This window comes from Eschrichtius robustus, chromosome 1, assembly GCF_028021215.1.
Source record: "Eschrichtius robustus isolate mEscRob2 chromosome 1, mEscRob2.pri, whole genome shotgun sequence".
In the NCBI taxonomy this organism is placed as follows: Eukaryota; Metazoa; Chordata; class Mammalia; order Artiodactyla; family Eschrichtiidae; genus Eschrichtius; species Eschrichtius robustus.
Genome location: NC_090824.1, coordinates 96,303,976 through 96,324,032, shown reverse-complemented (window position 1 = coordinate 96,324,032; position 20,057 = coordinate 96,303,976). Strand labels below are relative to the sequence as shown.

Here is a 20,057-nt window from a genome sequence, read left to right as displayed (position 1 = left end):
AAAGATGACACCCACCTCTGCACCAACAAGGCTTCCTGGGGGGATTGGAGGTATAGCCTAGACCTGTTCCCCAACCTGTGTGGGGAGTCCATTCTTTCCAGGTTGAGGGATGCAGGAACTAGGGGAGCAGGTGCTAAGTTCTGGAATGGGAGGAGACACGGAAAGGCAGGAAAAGCCAGAGCAGCCAGTGAGGATAGGAAAACTTTCTTTTCAATCCACTCTCGACATGGAGCTTGGACCCTTGCAATCTCCTTTCATGACAGTTTTGAGATGGGCTTAATACCGTGCTACATCTAGCTTTCCTTTCCTAATATGTCTAATGGTTTATTGAACAGAAATCTCTAGACATCGCTTACTTCCTTGAGGTACTCAAGCCTTGGGATGTTAAATGTGATTGGGACAGAATAAAATATTAAAAAAAAATTTTTGTCAATACTAGACCCCCCCAGGAGGAATGTGACGAACAGGAATCTGGCTGAGAATGGCCAGGTAATTGTCCTGGCCAGCACGCTTTCCCCTGCACGAGGCTCTAGGCAACACTTGGTGCACTGACCTCCTCTTAGGATGTGAAATCTGTGGAATTCACTGAGAAATACTGCAAGTATCTGGGGAGGCACCCCCAGCTCCTGCCATCTTTGCACAAGCAGAGGGAGGCTGCAAGGCTTCCAGAGGAAAGCTAAACAGGAAGCAGATCTTTTCCAAGGAGCCTACAGATCACTTTCAATCAGACCACTTGGCTCTCATAACATTTCCGAGCTCATTCTCAGAGAAACACTCTCCCTCATCAACTGAGGCTCTGCTAAGAAGATTGCTCCCACTGCCTCACCTGGCAAAGCTACACAGAAGACTACTAAGTCCCTACACGTAATGCCTCTGCACGATTCCAGAATCCAGTGTTCAACTATCAGCTTGTTATTTCCTGGATACCCCACCAGTGTCTTTCAGTCAGTGGGTCCTAAACCAACCCATCTTCCCCTCTCCTGGCTTTCCTGTTTCTGTTAATGGAATCACTGTTCCCTCTGCTACCCTGGCTGGAAACATCTGAGTCATTCTTGACTCATCCTTCTCTCTTATTCTCTAGATCAAATCAACTGCCGAATGGTGTAGTATCTATTTCCGTGATGTCACTTGAATCTGTCCCCTCCTTCCTACTGCCACCATCCGTCCTCAGTGTGAGCTGTCATTGCTTCCCTCTCGAAAGGCGCGTCGTCCCTTTTTCTTCGCCATGAGCCCACCTTCATACTGCTGCTGACGTAAAGCTCCTCAAAGACAGACGATCCCATCACTCTCTTTCCAGCAGCCTGATGGCTCCCGCTGCTGCCACATTAAATATAAACCATCTTTTAGCTTTATAAGTCTCCAGGCCTTTTCCAATACTCCATGTTCAAGCTAACTGTACTCATTCCCGGTGTAGGACATGACTTTTTTTCCCCTTGAACCCTCTGAATAAATAAATGATCTTGCAAAAAAAAAATAAGATCTTCCTATATTACTGTCCGGTATTATCTGCACTTATATGCTTATTTTATCCCCCTAGAAGATGTGATATTCCTGTATTACCTTTAGTTTTGCTTCCTCTGATCTTTGAGCACATGAATGTATCAGGCACTGCTCTTAGAACACCTGTAGGAAATAATTTTACTCTCACAACAGTTCTGATTGTATCCCCATGTTACCGTGACAAACCTGAGATGCAGAGAAGTTGCAGAGAGTAACTTGCTGGGGTTCCATAACTAACAACTGGCAGAGCCAGGATACAGTTTCACATGGTCTGGCCCCAGAGCCCAAGCTCTTAACCTCTGAGCTCACATTTGTCAGGGATGACAGCTGTATTCCTGATATCATATTTTGGATTCAGCTGATGTTTTATAACTGAACCGCAGTTGAAGGCATGTATCCATTAATGGCCAGAAATATCAATGGCAGGCTGAGTGTGCGAATGTAATTTGATATCAGGAGCTGATTTAAGGTGTTTCCCAGGAAATCACTCTGAAGCTAAGAGCTATCTTTGTGCTATTTTTTCCTACTTGTTCTTTTTTTTCTTTTCTTATTCCAGTACATGGGCTGTATTGAGGTGCTGCAATCAATGAGGTCACTGGATTTTGGCATGAGAACCCAAGTTACAAGGTAAGAGAACAAAAATGGGACAGACTTTGAGGACTATAGTCTAAAGTCACAAGAGTTTCTCCCCACAGGAGTTTCATGCAAGGCTTCAAAGGCATCGTGGGTTTTTATTCATATGGCTGGAAGGTGCACCAAAGCCCAGTGACCTTCGATGAGTAGCTTTGCCTCATCACGTGAAAGATTTCTCAGTTGTGTGGCGGAGCATCTGCATTTCATATGAGAACTGACAAGATGATGCAGTCAGAGAAATAGCTGGTTTCCCAGATACTAAATGTATTTAAAATAATGTCTAGAAATAGGACGTTACAGAATCTCAGACCTGTCGAAGAAGTAGCCAAAAATCAGAACAGGGAAAAACTTCCCACATCAGCATACCCAAGCTCTCCCCATTTATGGCATCCCTGACACAAGAAACTCTTACTCCTTGTCTGGGTCTCCCTCCTCCATGTAAGGTGAGCTGGATGAAAGAGTTGAACCCGGGGAGCCTTACCCAGGGTGGCCCCCGGCAGCTTAGGGAAAGAACCAGAATCATTATTACACAGAGCACAAGTCAGAAGCAGAAACACAAGGCATGGTTCTTTAAGGCCAGGTTCAAAGCAAGGATGGAAAGGGGAATAATTGAGTGCTGAGACTGGTAACTGGGAAAATTGTGAGGTGAGGGGGATGAGGTGAGAGGACTGGATTTATAGGAGTGATTCAGGATGAAGACTTGGGCATCTGTGGTGTGTGGTGCCAGTATGTGTCTCAGGGGCAAGCTGCAGTGCCTGTCTGCACCCATGGTCGCAGGCCACCGTTTCCCCAGGTGAATGTTCTCATTATGAAGAGAGGATAACTTTTCCTAATGCTCATCCTATGGAAGTCCGAGGCCTTGAAAAATTGTCCTCTTGACCAAAAGGTTTGGGGAAAAGAATCATACGCTGTTTAGGAGAGTCACGGTTTACAACGATGTACAGTAGTAAAGACCCTGAGAGGTCGTGTGCTATACTTTAAAAGGCGCTAACTTCATCTTGAGATTTTCTAAATTTATTTGGCCCCAGAATTCTTTTTTTGTGTAACATAAATGAACATTGCATGTATCTCTGGGGTCCCATGAAATGATCTTTAAGAAATGCTATTGTGGACTCTTGTTTACAATGCATTCAAATCTGTCTTTCCAAATTTCTCACCAATCCTTGGTATTCCCTCAGGAGTTAAACAGATGAAATCTAATTCTTTTTTTTTTTTCTTTTTTTTTTTTTCTGTATTCTTGGTGCCTATTTCAGTCCTTGGCACCCGGAAGGGGCTCAATGGATATTTATGGAATAAATGCATGACTCCACCTGACTACTTTCCAGGATTTGGAAATGGCTACATCTTCCCTCCCTTTTAAGCCTTCTCTTTCACATTCTCAGGCCCTTCAATTATCCTTTAAGCGAGAGGGTTTCTAGATTACTTCCTACTCTCTTAGCCCTAATTTGGACACATTTCAGGTTTTGTTTCATTCTGATGATGCTTAATCTGGAGAAAGCCCTTCCTCCATTCCTGAGCTGGTTACAGGTGGGAGGAAGAGGGTCGCTACCCCAGGTGCCTGGAGTGGGGATACAGGAGAAAGGAATGCCGCTGTCCATACTTGAGGATGACTGATGTTCTGTTCATTCCCTCATCCATTCATTTTGACTCATTCTCCTTCACTCGAATATTTATGGAGTGCTCATTAAGTGCCTGACACTCTTCAAGAATAAAGGATGCAGCTGCCTCTGACCTCAGAGAACTTACATTCTACCTGGGGAAACAGACTATGGCAAGGAAGCAAATAAAGAGACAACATACTTTCAGGTAGTAATAAGTGCCATTACTACAGTAATAAAGCAGGGTAAGAGGATAGAGATGTAGTAGGTGGGCTTTTAAATTTTATTTTATTATCTAGTTATAAATATACTGTATATTTACTTAGAACATTTAGAAAATACAGATAAATATGAAAAAGAAAATCACTCATAATCTCACCTGGAAGTAATGTCTACTAACATTTTGTGCTTTGGAATAACCTTCTGATCTTTTCTTCCTTACATGTGCTTACAGTGATTTTTGTAGAAAAATCTGGAAAATATTTGCTACTGTTTCTCCCACGTTGACCATTTTCCTGTTGCTAAATATTCAGAAGAATTTTTAATTGTGGTAAAATACGTATAACAGAAACTTTACCATTTTAACCATTTTTAAGTGTCCAGTTCAGTGGCATTAAGTGCATTCATCTTGTTGTGCAAACACCACCACCATCCCTCTCCAAAACTTTTTCATCTGTTTGAATTGAAACTTTGTATATTAAATAATAACTTCTTATTCCCTTCTCCCCCAGCCCCTGGCAACCACCATTCCACTTTCTGTCTCTCTGAATATGACTACTGTAGGTACCTCATATAAGTAGGGTAATATAGTATTTGCTTTTTTTGTGACTAATTTATTTCATTTAGCATAATGTCTTCAAGGTTTATCACTAGGTCAAACAATATAAATATTTTGAAGGCTTTAGATCTGTATTGCTAGATTGTTCTGCAGAAGAAGCATATACTAGTTGATATCCTCCCTCCCAGCCATGTATCTATTTTTTGTTACTATCTGTTTTTATTTTTTATTATTTTTTTTAATTTCTATTTTATATTGGAGTATAGTTGATTTACAATGTTGTGTTAGTTTCAGGTGTACAGCAAAGTGATTTAGTTATACATATACATGTATCTATTCTTTTTCAGATTCTTTTCCCATATAGGTTATTACAGAGTATTGAGTAGAGTTCCCTGTGCTATACGGTAGGTCCTTGTTGATTATTTATTTTATATATAGTAGTGTGTATATGTTAATCCTAACTTCCTAATTTCTATTTTTAAAACATCTTTATGAATTTGTCAGTCTGTATTTTCCTACTGTTTAGTAAATGGTAAAAGACTATTTCTTTCCCTGCCGTGAAGATTCGGTTCATGACTAATGTACAGGTCCAAGGGAAGGTGTCTGGCATAGTACCTGGATATTATTCCTTGTAGATGTGTCTGTATGAGATTCAGGCATGGCAAATTGTGCTCTGGGCAGACTTGTGGAAGCTTGAGGGTGGCTCACTTTCCATAAACCTCTAATTCCCACCCTACTTCGCAAATATTTACTCTTCTTCCTTCTCTTAATTTTTCCTTCTTTATCTCCTTCTCCTTTCTTTTCTCAACTTACATATATTTTCACATTCAGCCACTATTCAAGTTGCTCTATTACCAATTGCCTTAGATGTTATTAATATAGAACTGTTGAATCAGGTTTCAAATAGTTTACAATTTGAATTTCACATATTCACAAAGTTCCATTTAACTCATAATCCTACTTAACCCAAGAAAAAAAATTCAATGGACCAGTTTGAATTCTATAAGAAATAACTTTATTTTGTGTGACCACAGGTATCTCTTGACATTTACCATCAAGCAGAAGATTAATCAGGTGTGACTGCTGATAAACTAGTGTAGCTAATTGCCACTACGCATACAAACAGGTGTATTCAGGCTGATGTCCTACCTATGTTAATTGATCTTACCATCTCTCTACTAGTTAGTACATTGTTCCAGTTAATAGAGAGACAGCAACATGAAGTTCCTGATAATAAAGGAGGAGCCATGGTTAAGATACAACAGTTGGGTCAGTGTTTGAAACAGAGGAGAAAGATGGAAGTCAAATTCTTCTCATTATGAGGGACCTTTCTGCCAATTGTTTGAGGGCTGAATCCATAGGACCTCTAGAACACAGAGAATACTCAGAGCAGAGAAAAAGAAAAGGACAAGGAGGCCATGTACTTTGTCGGCAGTTCCCTGGATTACACCCTTTCCAAAGCTCTCATCACACTTCTTTGACTCCAGATTTATCCACTAATTCTCACCCAGACATTTATCCACTTGACTGATTTAGGACCACATCTTCATTTTTAGTAATCTAGTGTTCGTGCGAAAGGGCAAAGGAGGAGGTTTTTCCTGATAGAAAAGAGAAACAAGATGATTAGGAAGACAAAGGCTCACGGTGATGGTTGTCTTCAGAATGTCTGGAAAACAATATCAAAAGGAAATAAGAGAAGGGGAAAATGAAAATCATACTAAGGATGACATAGTCATTCCTCTCTCCTATAAAAACGTTCTCAACATGATTTTTATTTTTTAATTTTTTGGGGGGAGTGGGAACTCAAAACTTTTACTAAGATTATCTCTATTAAAAACTCTCATTCTACTAATGAGATGAAATTTAGATTTAGTAACTTGCCCAAGGTCACACAGCTAATAGATGTGAAGATGGAACTTCAGGTTAAGGCTCCAGGATTAAGAAATTTTGCTCTTTGCCACTATTTTAATATGTCATGATGGTTAAATGATACTTTTCCCTTTAATTTATTATTGTAGAGAACTGCATTAATAAGTTTTATAATATGGAACAATCATTGAATTCCTGCTGTAAACCCTTCTTAATTGTCATGTCATCATAGGTAGCAGTTACATACAACTTGTTAATATTTTATTTCAAATTTTTGCATCCTTATTTTAAGTGAGTTTTCTTTTTTGAACTATACATATGAAATTTTGGTTTCAGAAATAGGTTAGCCTCATAAGAATGATTTCAGAACCTTTCCATATTTTCTGTGCTCTGCCACAATTTAAACAATGTTGGAATTATCTGCTACTATAAAAGTGTTTGGAACTAGCCCAAACAACTCTCTGAGCTTGTTAGATTTTTACCTCCATTGTCAAATCTTCTTTTTTATTAGTCTTTTCAAATTTTTTTATCCTTTGGTAAGATAATTTTGGGGTGATTTTACCCCAAAAGTTGGGCATTTTATTTTGATATTTCAAATTTGTCACATAATGTTGGCCATAGTATTCTCATCTAATTTTCACATAGCCTCTATATATGTGATTATGCTCTCTTCAACATTTCTGTTTTGTTTGTGTGATCTTTTAAAATCAGATTTGCCAGAGGTTTGTTTATTTTATTGCTCTTTTGAAAGGACCAGGTTTAGTTTTTATTATTCAAATCTACTTGGTGTTTGGTTTTCTAATTCATTTATTTCCTCTTTATCTTCATTATATCTTTCCTCCTTTTTAAGTTTATTTTATGCTGTTCTTTCTTTAATTTCTTAAGATTATTCTTTCATAATTTCTTTATTTTTATTTTTGTCTTCCAGTTTTATTGAGATATAATTGATATACAGCACTGTATAAGTTTAAGGTATACAGCATAATGATCTGACTTACACATATCATGAAATGATCACCACAATAAATTTACTGGACATTCATCATCTCATATAGATACAAAATAAAAGAAATATAAAACAATGTTTTTCTTATGATGAGAACTCAGTATTTGCTCTCTTAACAACTTCCATATATAACACTCAGCAGTGTTAATTATATTTATCATGTTGTACATCAGATCCCTAGTACTTACTTATCTTATAACTGGAAGTTTTTACCTTTGACTCCCTTCCTCTAATTCCCCTCCCTCCACCTTCAGCCTCTCGTATCCACAAATCTGAACTTTTTAATGAGTTTGTTTGTTTTTGCAGTATAATTGACCTACAACATTATGTTAATTTATGGTATACAGCATAGTGATTCGATATTTCTATGCATTTCAAATTGATCACCATGATAAATCTAATTACCATTCATCATGATTTTTAAAACAAAGATAAAGAAAACAAAAACCTCATTTGATCTGAAACACATACACACACACACACACACACACACACACACACACACAAGAAATCATGTCACTAAAACCTAAAGCCCACTCCCTCCCTTGCATAAGCATCCACATCATGCAAAGAAGAAAAAAATCTTCCCTTTCCCACTAAGGATGCCTCTTTGTGTCTTGGTGGGAAACTACCTCTGATACTGAAGGAGGAACAAATTACACGTCAGAGTAAATGCAATAAGTGGAGCTGGTGGGACAGGGCTTGGTTTTCAACCCTGAAGAACAGAACTTCATGGGAAACATGGAGGGAACATTTAGTTCATCACCACAGGACATAATTTACCCCAAGGGCAGGGCACACTGCTGGTGGGAGGAACCTCCAGATCATTGTCTTACTACACTGTCCTCGTCCTGTATTTATTGCCTTACATTTGTAACTCATACATGGGAATAAAATCAGCCAGGCTAAGTGCAAAGCACCCAGCACAGGATCTGTCCATGCCAAGCTCCAGGACAGCTGGGAAGCAGCAGTTCTTGGTGAGTTATTAGCCTCATTCCTGTGATGGCCACCCCTTTGGGGGTGGGGGTCTGTGAAGGAAATGGGGAGTGGTTAGAGAACGAGTGGTGAGTGCTTCCTTTTGGGGTCCTGGCTTCAGATTCATTTTCTCTAGCTGATCATAAGGGATCCGCCCTATTCCATTCCATGGGGGAAGAAAACCCTGAGTAGTGTTTTTTGCAACTGCTGCTGTAGACAGTAAGCAGGCTGTTTGGGTGATTGGTAGTAGGTAAAGCAGCAAGGAAGCAGAGATCATAATTCAGAGGATGTTGTAATTGGAGTAGTTTCCTGTTTGGAATGTTTTTGCTCCTGAGCACTGATTCTGCAAATTTAATTCGCTCTCTTGAAATTTTGATTCTTTGGCTTCAACAGGACATTAAAGGCAGCTCTTCAGAGACAAATGAATACTTCTGTGTGTGTGTGTGTCTGTGTGTGTGTGTGTGTGTGTGTCTGTGTGTGTTAGCAACTATTAGATGCAAAGCAGATCCAAGATGCAGCTGAACATTTACCTAAAGTCCCGTGGATGAACTTTATAAGAAATGTGAACATCAGGAGGGAAAGTATTAAGTATACTGTAGAGGTCAAATATCTACATGCTAGGTGGCTAAATTAAGATATCAATTTGTTTGAAAATAGGCTGGCATTTATGTAACTTTCCTGAGGAATGTATGTGTTCTGTGTGGGTTCTGTGTTGACCTGTGAGGAGACCATGCAGTGAAGTGTGGGATTGCAGCTCACATGGCACGCAAAGTAAAGACACCAGAGCGGGGATAAAGGGCCGAGTTTATTAACTTGCCAGGCAAGGGACCACCCCCCAGCGAAGACATTTACTGAGAAGAGTGGCAAGGAGAAAAAAAAAAAATCAAGAATGTTACAGTTCTAGTTCATAGTGGTCATGCTAAAATTTGAAAACGAGCACTTGCTGAGGCAGAATGTTCGTGGTTGGATAAAACAAGTTTCATTGTTCATTGGTCAGGAAGAAATGTAAAGTTCCCAAGAAGGGTCTGGGGTCCCAGGGTCAAGGCTTATGACCTTTATCAGCTGGTGAGAACAGTTACAACACATAACAGTCAAATCCTCCTCGGCAGGCACCGGTGTGAGTGGACGTACTTCTTCCCACACACGTGGGGACGTCAGGGAGCCCTCATGGAGGTTTTGTGTGGCGTGTGTCTGAATGTGTGCACAGTGACCACCTCTGCTAGCTTCAAGCTGCGCTGCTCCCGGTTCCTCACAACGTCGTTAGGACTGAGATCTCGCTTCTCAGGTATCTGAGATGAAATAGCCAATTAAATTCCTTTTCGAAGTCTTCAAAGATACAGTAATTTAAAAAAATTCCCAAGCTGGGACTTCCCTGGTGGTGCAGTGGTTAAGAATCTGCCTGCCAATGCAGGGGACACGGGTTTGAGCCCTGGTCCGGGAAGATCCCACATGCCGCGGAGCAGCTAAGCCAGTGTGCCACAACTACTGAGCCTGCGCGCCTAGAGCCTGTGCTCCGCAACAAGAGAAGCCACTGCAATGAGAAGCCTGCGCACCGCAACGAAGAGTAGCCCCCGCTCACCACAACTAGAGAAAGCCCACGTGCAGCAATGAAGACCCAATGCAGCCAAAAATAAATAAATAAATTTACTAAAAAAAAAAAAGTTCCCAAGCAGTTGGGAAGGATTCTGATAGCATGACAGAGTCAAACCCACAGAGAGAGGGTGTGAAAGTCAAGGGCACCTTTTCCTTAGAGTCATTAGCACAATGTCTCTCACATGCAGGTGCAGTTACTATTTGAATGAGCACAGGTGAGGCCAAGAAGTACAGTTACTAAGGCAACCCACAGAATGGAAAAAACATTTTTTAAGTCATATATCTGATAAGGAATTAATATTCAAAATATGTAAAGAACTCCTGCAACTCAACAACAGGAAACCAAACAACCCTATTAAAAACTGGGCAAAGGACTTGAATAGACATTTCTCCAAAGAAGACACACAAATGGACAATAAGCACATGAAAAGATGCTTAACACCACTAATCATTAGGGAAATGCAAATAAAAACCACCACGAAATAGTACTTCACACTCATTAGAATGGCTATTATTAAAAAAAAACCCAAAACAACAAACAACTAGAAAATAAATGTTGGCAAGGTTGTGGAGAAATTGGAGCTCTTGTGCATTGCTGGTGGTGATGTAAAATGGTGCAGTTGCTGTGGAAAACAATATGGCAGTTCCTAAAAAATTAAAAATAGTATTACCATATGATCGAACAATTCCACTTCTGTGTATGTATCTAAAAGAATTGAAAGCATGTATTCAGACAGATATTTGTACACACATGTTCATAGCGGCATTATTCACAAACTGAAAAGGTGGAAGCAACCCAAGTATCCACTGATGGATGAATGGATAAACAAAACATGGTATATACATACAATGGAATATTAACCTTAAAAAAGAAAGAAACCCTGCCAGTTGTGACAACACAGATGAACCTGGAGGGCATTATGCTAAGTGAAATAAGCCAGACAGAGAAAGATAAATACTACATGATATCACTTATACGTGGAATCTTTTTTGAAAAAGTCCAGCTCATAGCAACAGAAAGTAGAAGGGTGGTTGCCAAGGGCTGGAGGGCAGGTAGGGAAATGGAGAGATATTGGTTAAAGGGAACAAACTTTCAGTTATAAGATGATTAAGGTCTGATGATCTAATGTATAACATAGTGACTATAGTTGATAATACTGTATTGAAATTTGCTAAGAGAGTAGATTTTAAGTATTCTCACCAAAAAAAAAAAAAAAGGCAAATGTGTGAGCTGATGCATGTGTTAGTTAACTTGATTTTGGGAATTCTTTCACAATGGACACATCTATCAAACTATCATGTTGTACACTTTAAATATATTATGACTTTATTTGTCAATTATACCTCAGTAAAGCTGAAAAAAAGGAAATTCTGATACATGCTACAACATGGATTAACCTTGTCTTAGTGCATTTGGGCTGCTATAACGAAATACCATAGATTGGGTAGCTTATAAACAACAGATATTTATTTCTTACTGCTCTGGAGTTGGGATATCTGAGATCAAGGTGTCATCATGGTCAGGTGAGGGCCGTTTTCTGGATCACAGACTTATTGTATCCTCACATTGCAGAAGGGGCTAGGGAGCTCTGTGGTACCTCTTTTATAAGAGCACTAATCTCCTTCATGAGGGCCCCACCCTCATGACCTAATTACCTCCCCAAAGTCCCACTTACTAGTACCATCACCTTTGGGGGGTTAGGATTTCAACACACAAATTTTGGGGAGACACAAACATTCAGCACACTGCAGGCCTTGAGGACATTGTGCTAAGTAAATAAGTCAGTCACAAAAAGACCAATACTGTATGATTTCATTTATATGAAGTGCCTAGAGTAGTCAGATCCAGAGATAGAAAGCAGAATGGTGGTTGCCAGGGGTTATAAGGGGAGGGAGTTAGTGCTTAATGGGTACAGAGTTTCAGTTTGGGAAGGTGAAAAAGTTCTGGAGATGGATGGTGGTGCTGATTGCACAACAATGTGAATGTATCAATACTTAATGCCACTGAACACTACACTTAAAAATGGTTAAAATGGTAAATTTTACGTATGTATGTTTTACCACAATTTTTAAAAAGTGTCAGTTACTAGATGAGTTATATTTTTGAAGTATTCAATGTTGTCTGTTTATTTTGCTGAAAAGGTGCAAAGCCAGTAAGAGAAGGACAACTGAAGCATCAGGGCCTATTGTCTAGCAGGTTCCACAGCTGAGAGTATTAGGGAAGGAGTGCATAGTGGCCTCTTCTAATTTCTTGACAGGGAAGCCCAAACAAAAACCACGCTGGCCGAGAGGGCTGCTGCAGGACAAGAGGCGAGAGTAGTTAACAACAGCTGACATTTGTTTCGCTTGCCCAGGGCTTTTACATTCATGTTCTTTTATGAACCACACAATCATCCTGAGAGGAAGGCACTGTAATTCCCCATTTTGAGCAGGGGGAAGCTGAGGCTCAGAGAAGGTAAGTGACCATCCCAAGACCACACAGCTCTTTTGCTGGGCTCAAACCCAGGTACTCTTAAACCAAATCCTGTCTCTGCGGCACTTAATGTTTCCTAGTGACATTGCTTTGGTTTGAAGCTAAGTAACTGCTCTTATAGCTGTGAATAGACTAAGATGCTGGGAGACAATTCAGGCAGTAAAGGCAAGCCTGAGTCATCTTTATCCACATTTTTTTTTTTTTTGGCTGCGCTTCTCGGCTTGCGGGATCTTAGTTCCTTGACCAGGGATTGAACCCAGGCCCCCTGCAGTGGAAGCACAGAGTCCTAACCACTGGACCGCCAGAGAATTCCCCTGAGTTGTCTTTAAAAATCACTTCTAACTGAGAGAACAACATGGCTATGATCATTACCATCGCTGATGTCAGGTCTCTGTGGAACATCTAATTCTTAACACTTTTTCACTATTCCTTTCTGATTATAAAAATTAAATGTGGTTTATTGTGGGATTTGGGAAGTAGGGTAAAAGAAAAGAAAAAACAGACAAATCACTGGAGGTAATCAAGAGTAACAGTTTGGTATAAGGTTTTTCCAGTCATATGTTTGGAAACTAAAGTGAGATTATATGGTGCTTATTAATTTGTGATGTGTTTTTATCATTTATTATGCACATTTTCTAGGTCATTAAGTATGACCAGTACTTGCTTTGACCTGAGCTTTAAGGTGGCAGAAATAATTTTAAGTGCATCTACTTGCCATAGGTATATTTATTAAGAGTCTTTTGGCTTTAAGTAGCAGAAGATGACTCTGCCTAGCTTAAGCCAAAAGGGGGATTCTTGAAAGGATATTGGGGCAGCTCATGGAAGCTGAGGAACAGTGAACAATCAAACCAATAGAAGGATAGGGTCAGGGCTGCCGAGGCCTCAGCAGCAGGAGTGCAGAGACTCCCCATCTCTGGTTTTCTCAGTTCCAAATATCAAATTCCTAGGTAGGATGGTGATTGGGGCCTAATCCTGAGCCACTCATCTTTGGCCAGGACAGAGTTGCATTGTGGCAATATGGTAGTTCTGTAACACTCATATATTGAGAAGGGCATTTGCTGGGAGGAGGAAAAAACAACTTGTAAAAACAACACTAGTAAATGCAGTAAAAAATGGATTCCTACCTCAAAGGGAAAAGAACACAATAGAGCGATTTCTTCGAACACCTTTAAAAAAAAAAAAAATTGGGAATATATAAATCATCCCCCAAATGCTTCACTAAAATCTAAGGGTTGCAAAATTGTTAGTCAAATGTTTGAAGTTATTATAGTTAGTGCATTAATTTTTGAGCATAATTCAATTGAGCTGTATGTTTAAGTGGTGTTTGGATGTTTCAAGAAACTTTGAAACTACATGTATAGGTATTGTATATGTTTATGCCTTTTTTATAGGATGTAGGGCATTGTTTTAGTGTTTTTGAGATATTTATAGAGGTTTGTAAAATGGTCATTAGTTTTGTTCTACAACAGGCTGTTTACATCATCTATATTTGATTTGCCGAGAAATCCTTGGTCAGGAATGAAACTCCCAATTACAGTATTTTTTCCATGGCAAATGTGATCCACTTTATGAAATGGTTTCTAAAAATATGTTGCAGCTGAAATCAGGGCCTGCTAATTTATCCATATGAATCTATAGAAACTTACAGATGTGCAGATATTATTGTATGAACACACACACACGTACACTCTCTCTCTAACAGGCAATATACACACATTCACTGACCTAAGTGAGAAGAGTTAGCTATCTGTCCATGTCTAAGTATGGATTATAGTGGATGGCCTCAAGAGTTTGAGGAGAAACAAATTAATTCAGAGCTTAAAATGCATGAATGTTAAAGCGTATGCATTTGGGGGTGACCCCAGTATTTTTAGCTTCAATTACTAAATGAAATAGCTTTTTTCCAGTGATTTTTTTCCCCCAGGCCTTCTCTACCATGCACAGTCAGTTGAGAATACTTTCTGGTATCTCCCTTTTGTGGCCCTCTTCGGTTTCCTTTAGAAGTCAGTACTGAATGTTTGTAACACCCCAAGCATTTTCAGCTAGACTCTGTGTAAATGTCTCCAAGACCAAGAAACGGGGTTTCTAATTTTGATTTTAATGGACATAGTGGTCAGCTCCTGCTATGAATCATTTAACAGTGCAATAGAATAGGCCTTTTGAACCATTGCTCCTGGAAACACCAATGCTGTGGTTGCATAGGCGCTTCCTGAAAAAGTCCAGAGTGGGCCCCAGAGTGTGTCTGGCCTAGAAGGCCTTGGGTGCCTATGGTCCTTTTTCAGTGGGGCAGTCAATCGCAAGGACTTCATCGCCCATCATCTTTGGGCCTTAAGGTTCTCCCTGGAAGCCTATTCCACGGGCCTGGTAGGTTGCAGAGCCACAGTGACTGGGGCATAGTTGGATCAATAAATATTTATTGGTTAACAGAGAGGTTTCATGGCTTTTCAGGCCTAGATCACAGATCTTTAGATGACTCTGGAGGTCTTGAAGGCTCCATGGTCACTGCTGGTAGTCACAGAAAAGCAGAAAAGACCTAGACATTCTACAAACATGGAACCTGGCATCCTGAACTAGACCAAATTCCAGAATGAGGAGCTCTTAGACAATTGGGTCAGGTGCCTGGCTCCACGGTACAGCGTCTGGCACATGGACCCCATTCATATACATTGTTGAACAAAGGAATGAAAATAAATTCACTGAAGATACTCAGTTTGATTCAGAGAGCCTTGGGGTCCAAGGAGTTGATTCAGATGAAGAGAAGGATTTCTTGATCCCAGGGAACTGGCTGTACTTCAACCTCTTTCTAGTTCAGGGATTCAAACATGGTTTTCAACTTTTAGCAAGCAGTCTACAGAGCAGTTTATTATTAATTAATAGCTACGGTCAGCATCGTAAAAGTTAACATTTATAAAAGATATTACTAGTAATCCTATTTTGCGCATGAGGATACTGAGAGTTAGAGAAATTATGGAATTCCCCTAGCAAGTTAATAAGTGGTGGAACCAGTAATCAGGTCTGCCTGACTCTTGTGTACTATGCCTCAGTCAAAATGAGAGAATTCTAAGGAACAAAACTCAGGGAAATGCTGAAAGCCAGAAGTGACAGAATAAGGAAACATCCAAACCTCAGGTTAGAATTTGTCCTAGGTTCAAGATACCACATCCCTTGTTTGTGAGTTCTCTCTGGAAGGGCCTTCATAAAGATGCTCAAAAGTATGTAGGTGAGGATGCTTTTAGTATCCTTTTCTGATCTCTACTAAGGAAAAAAAATTGTGTCAGACAGTGGTTCTCAAACTTCAGCACACGAGAGAATCAATCACCTGCAGGGCTTGTTAAAACACAGAGTGTTGGGCCCCACTCCCAGAGTTTTGAATTCAAGAATTTGCGTGTCTGACAAGGTTCCTGGTGTCGCTTATGCCGCTGGTCTGGGGACCACACTTTGAGAACCACAGGTGTAAGGGAACCCTATCAGTGGTTTCAAAATGAGTTCTCTAGTTGGACCACGGATCATATGGAAATCCCTTGTTTTTGAAAAGGTGGATCCGCAGAAAATCCCAAAAAGCATCTGGAGGTTATTTTTGCTTTTAAGAAAGGAAAAGGGCAAAGCCTAGGGAATACCAGAGCAGCGAGTTTTAATTCTGATATATGCATGTATGTATATATATATACACGTATCTCCAGAAAAATCAATGTTACAGTTCCTTTTAGGAAGAGTGAACTAAATGGGAAGCACTCAAAATTCATTAAAAACTAATCTCAGCCTGAAAGACTTTTCTTTGATGAAAAGAGAGCTTTGTGGCCAAAGGAAATACAGGACAGTTGGCATGTCTCTCCACCTGCCAGGCAGATTTGTTCCATTTCCTGTCAGGATTCTCCTTAGGAAAACTGTGAAATGCCTACTGGAATAAATGCAGGCTCTGACCCCTTTTCTTAAACATGAGTTGGAGCCTGTGAGAGCTGCACCTGCTCTAGGAAAATGTGCATTTTCACGTATGTTTGATTAATAAGAGGGTGGATCTTTTTGATCTGAGCCACTTACGAGGATTTTCTCTGATTTTCTTTCACCGTCAGCTGTGACAACGCAGATTCTTAAAAAGGAGAGACATCCTCTAGTTAAGTGTTTATGCCAAAGTAAAGTAGCATAATTCTGGCGGCAGCTCATTAGCAGGACTTAGGCTGGATCTAGAAACAGACTCTGAGATGGAGAGTCAAATGCAAAAGGTTTGCTGGGAAGTGTCTCAAGACCAACACTTGAGGGAGTGAGGGATACAGGACTAGACCTGGTGGGGCGGACAGGGAGGCTTGAACACTGATGCTGTCTCAACAAAAGCTTCAGCAGATCTTGTGGGTAAAGAGACCGGGCCGTATTGACTTGTCATTGGTGCCTGCTGCCTCTGGGGAGGGACATAATCTGTGGGCTAGGTAACTGCCTTAAGGAGAGGACAAGTTCTGGGGAAGGAACTCAGCTGTGAGCCATTAGCAGTGAACACTCCAGCAACAGGGGCAATGAGTACCTTTGTTCTGAAGGGGGATCTGAGTTATACAGGGGACAAGGATCGTACTTTGTTTCAGTGCCATAGAGCTGTCTAAACATTTACATATTGAGCATTCAGTATATCCAAGGCAGGTGCCATGGGGTATCTAAAGAAAATCAGATAAGCATTTTGCCTTTATAGAAATGTGAACTATCCATTATTACTACTTGCATAATAGACATAATTGGACCTCTTCTACAACGTATTATTTATAACATTCCAGTTATAACCATAGAGTACGCTGCTGGGTACTAGGTATTGTAAAAAGCAGGTTAGACCCAGTTCTCAAAGCAGACAGACATTTTAAGGATAAAGCAATAATAATGGCTAACATTTACTGAAGCATTGTTCAAAGCACTATTATTATTCCCACTTTATAAATTTAAGAAACTGAGACATAGAAAGCTTTAAAAACTTGCTCAACGTGACAGAGCTTATAGGAGACTGCTAGATTTTGAATGCTGGCTGTCTGATTGCAGAGCCCACTCAATGAGCCTTTCTTCATTCTATTATCATAGAAGAGTAATAAATTAAAGTGCTCCACTTTTTTCCCTTTTAACAATTATTTATAGTAATTTTACACTTTTGTTTATTTCTGTGTTCCTGCAAGCACTTTGTACTGTACCATGCACATGATATTATGTCACTTAATGAAGCTTAGTTGATATAAAAAAAAAAAAAAGAAGAAGAATGTCAGTTCCCCTCTCCCTTCACTGAATGCTGGTAGGAGAAACAAAGAATGGAAGATGATAATTAACAGTATGTAGAAGAAGTTCCATGATCCTTATATTTATACAGTAGAAGACTCATCTCTTATAAAACCCAGCTTCCTGTACCAAGATACTTAGCAAGACCAAGTCCAAAATACGTATAAATAATCTTTGTCTGTGAAGATTAAAAGGTTGTGTTCTAATGGTTTTTCTGCCATGTACAAGCTAATAGCTGACTGTGACCCCAAGGCCTCTTACATTCCTTTCTGGTTTGCTCCAGAAGAAGGGTCAGCAAACCACCTGCTACCTGATTTTGATTTGGCCACCTTTTGAGCCAAGAATGGTTTTTGACTTTTTTAAAACGGTTGGGGGGAAAATATCAAAGAAGAATATTTTGTGACATGTGGAAATTACATGGACCTCACATTTGTGTCCATAAGTGTTTCTGGCACACAGCCATGCCCATTCGTTTATGTATCGTCTGTGGCTGCTGCCCAAGCTACAACTGCAGAGTTGAGTTGTTGCGACAGTCTGTATGGCTCTAAAAGCCTAGCGTTTTCGCTCTCTGGTCCTGTATAAAAAGGCCTGCTGACTACTGCTCTGCAGAGATTCTCAACCTGACTTAGCTCTGTTGGAAGCACTTGAGGGACCTTTCAAAACTCCCAGTAGCCCCACCCTCACCCATTAGATCAGAATGTCTGGAGATGAGACCCAGTCATCAGGGTTTGTTAAAGCTCCCCTGTGTTTCCCCCGTGTGCAGCCAAGGTTGAGAACCACAGCCTAGAGCATGAATACATTTCGAGGGGCAGACGGACTAGGCTTCTCAGCATCCAGGCCGCCAGATGGGAGAGAGTGCAGGTCACTTATCACCACCCATGTGTGCAGGGGGTCATGTGAGCAAAGATGTTCAGGACCTCCAGACGCCCTCTGGTGAAAGCCCTTCCCGTGAGGAGGAGAGAGCCAGGATAAAGGGGACAGAGCGGACAGGAGAGGATTATACCAAATATCTTTCCCAGCCTATTGACTAAGTTGTATACAGATTTCTCGCCCAATGGAACATCATCAAATGTGCAGGTAGTGTAGCCTTCCCTACCGTAGCTGCTGGGAGCAGGTGACCTAATTCCTTAGCATCCACTGATACGACCATCTGGTTGAAGCTGTAGAGCACAGAACCAGCCATACCGTGCAGTGAGTTCAAGTAGAAGTTCTAATCTGCTGTGTGGTCCTTGAACTGATCTGCTTCAGAATCACCTGGGAGGCTGTTAAACTGCAGACCTATAGAATCAAAAATCTCAAGAACAGTCCCGGGAATCTGCATTTTTAACCAGCATCCCAGTTAATTCTTAAGAACTTTGAAGTTTGATCGCCACGTACCTAAATGGTTATCTCAGTGAATTCTTAGCAGATGTGCGTGCCAAAGTTGTCCGACCAGTGGATTCAACTGGCTAAGCCAGTTACTAATTCCTTCCAGAGGCACACACACACATTTTTTAAAAATGGACTTACCAGATAAAATCTATAGTATCTACACCAAATGGCCCATAAAACAAGGAGTTTATTTTTTTTTTGAAACAGTGGTGGAAGTCATACACTCATTCTACCCATTACTGTCTTGCTCAACATTATAGATACCTCTGGCAAACGGTTTTAAGTATCTTAAATGGCACCAGATCTTCCTTTTCTGAAGACAGGCCTAACTTTTGGAGGTAGATGAACATCATTTGGAGTGAAATGCGACAAATAAAGTGGGTGATTATGTTGGATCTGTTTTGGTGTTTTAAAAAATGAATTTTGATTCTTAAGTGACCACACTGTATGATCAGTACACTCTTTAACCCCCAAAGACATGCCTTCATAATATTTTAGTATATTTTGTCTAAAACAGAGTTGTTTTAGTTTATTCCAAAGTAAAGGAGAACAGTCTTTTGGATTTACCAATTCCAGTGTGTTTTGTGTGAAATCAACCCCATTTCTCTGTTGTCATTTTATATTTGAAGGTGTATAAGCCATCAGTATGGGGGTGTGTTTGCATTTTGAAATATGTGATTCTATTACAGGAAATCATTTTGGGGATAGGAGAAAATCAGCACTTCATTTCCGTTTACTGGGGAGATACTTGCAGGGGAGGTGCCATCCTGGGGACGGGATGGTCTTTCACTTCATTAAAGTGCAGTTGATGGGTCAACCTTTGCATCAGAGCCAAAGGGCAGAATCACAGAGTAGACAGAACAACCTGTGTTCTATGGTGGCTTGTGTTGGGTAGAATTGCAAATGTACTTTATAATCAGATTTTAAATAGAATCCAGGTTGAACGGAGTGGTGAGATAAGTCCATGTGAGAGTAAATGCTGTGGGCAGTCCTGAAAGGTTTGATTTGACCATCTGGGAC

At 40.3% G+C, this 20,057-nt stretch overlaps 1 protein-coding gene across 1 annotated transcript in view; it reads left to right on the top strand.

Annotated features, from left to right (window-relative positions):
* Positions 1 to 20,057, top strand: part of SHC4 (SHC adaptor protein 4) — a 130,074-nt gene that overhangs the window by 40,012 nt on the left and 70,005 nt on the right. Inside the window, exon 2 of the mRNA XM_068551193.1 lies at positions 2,057 to 2,127. Within this exon, the coding sequence (XP_068407294.1) occupies positions 2,057 to 2,127 (71 nt within the window). The remainder of the gene's footprint in view (positions 1 to 2,056; positions 2,128 to 20,057) is intronic.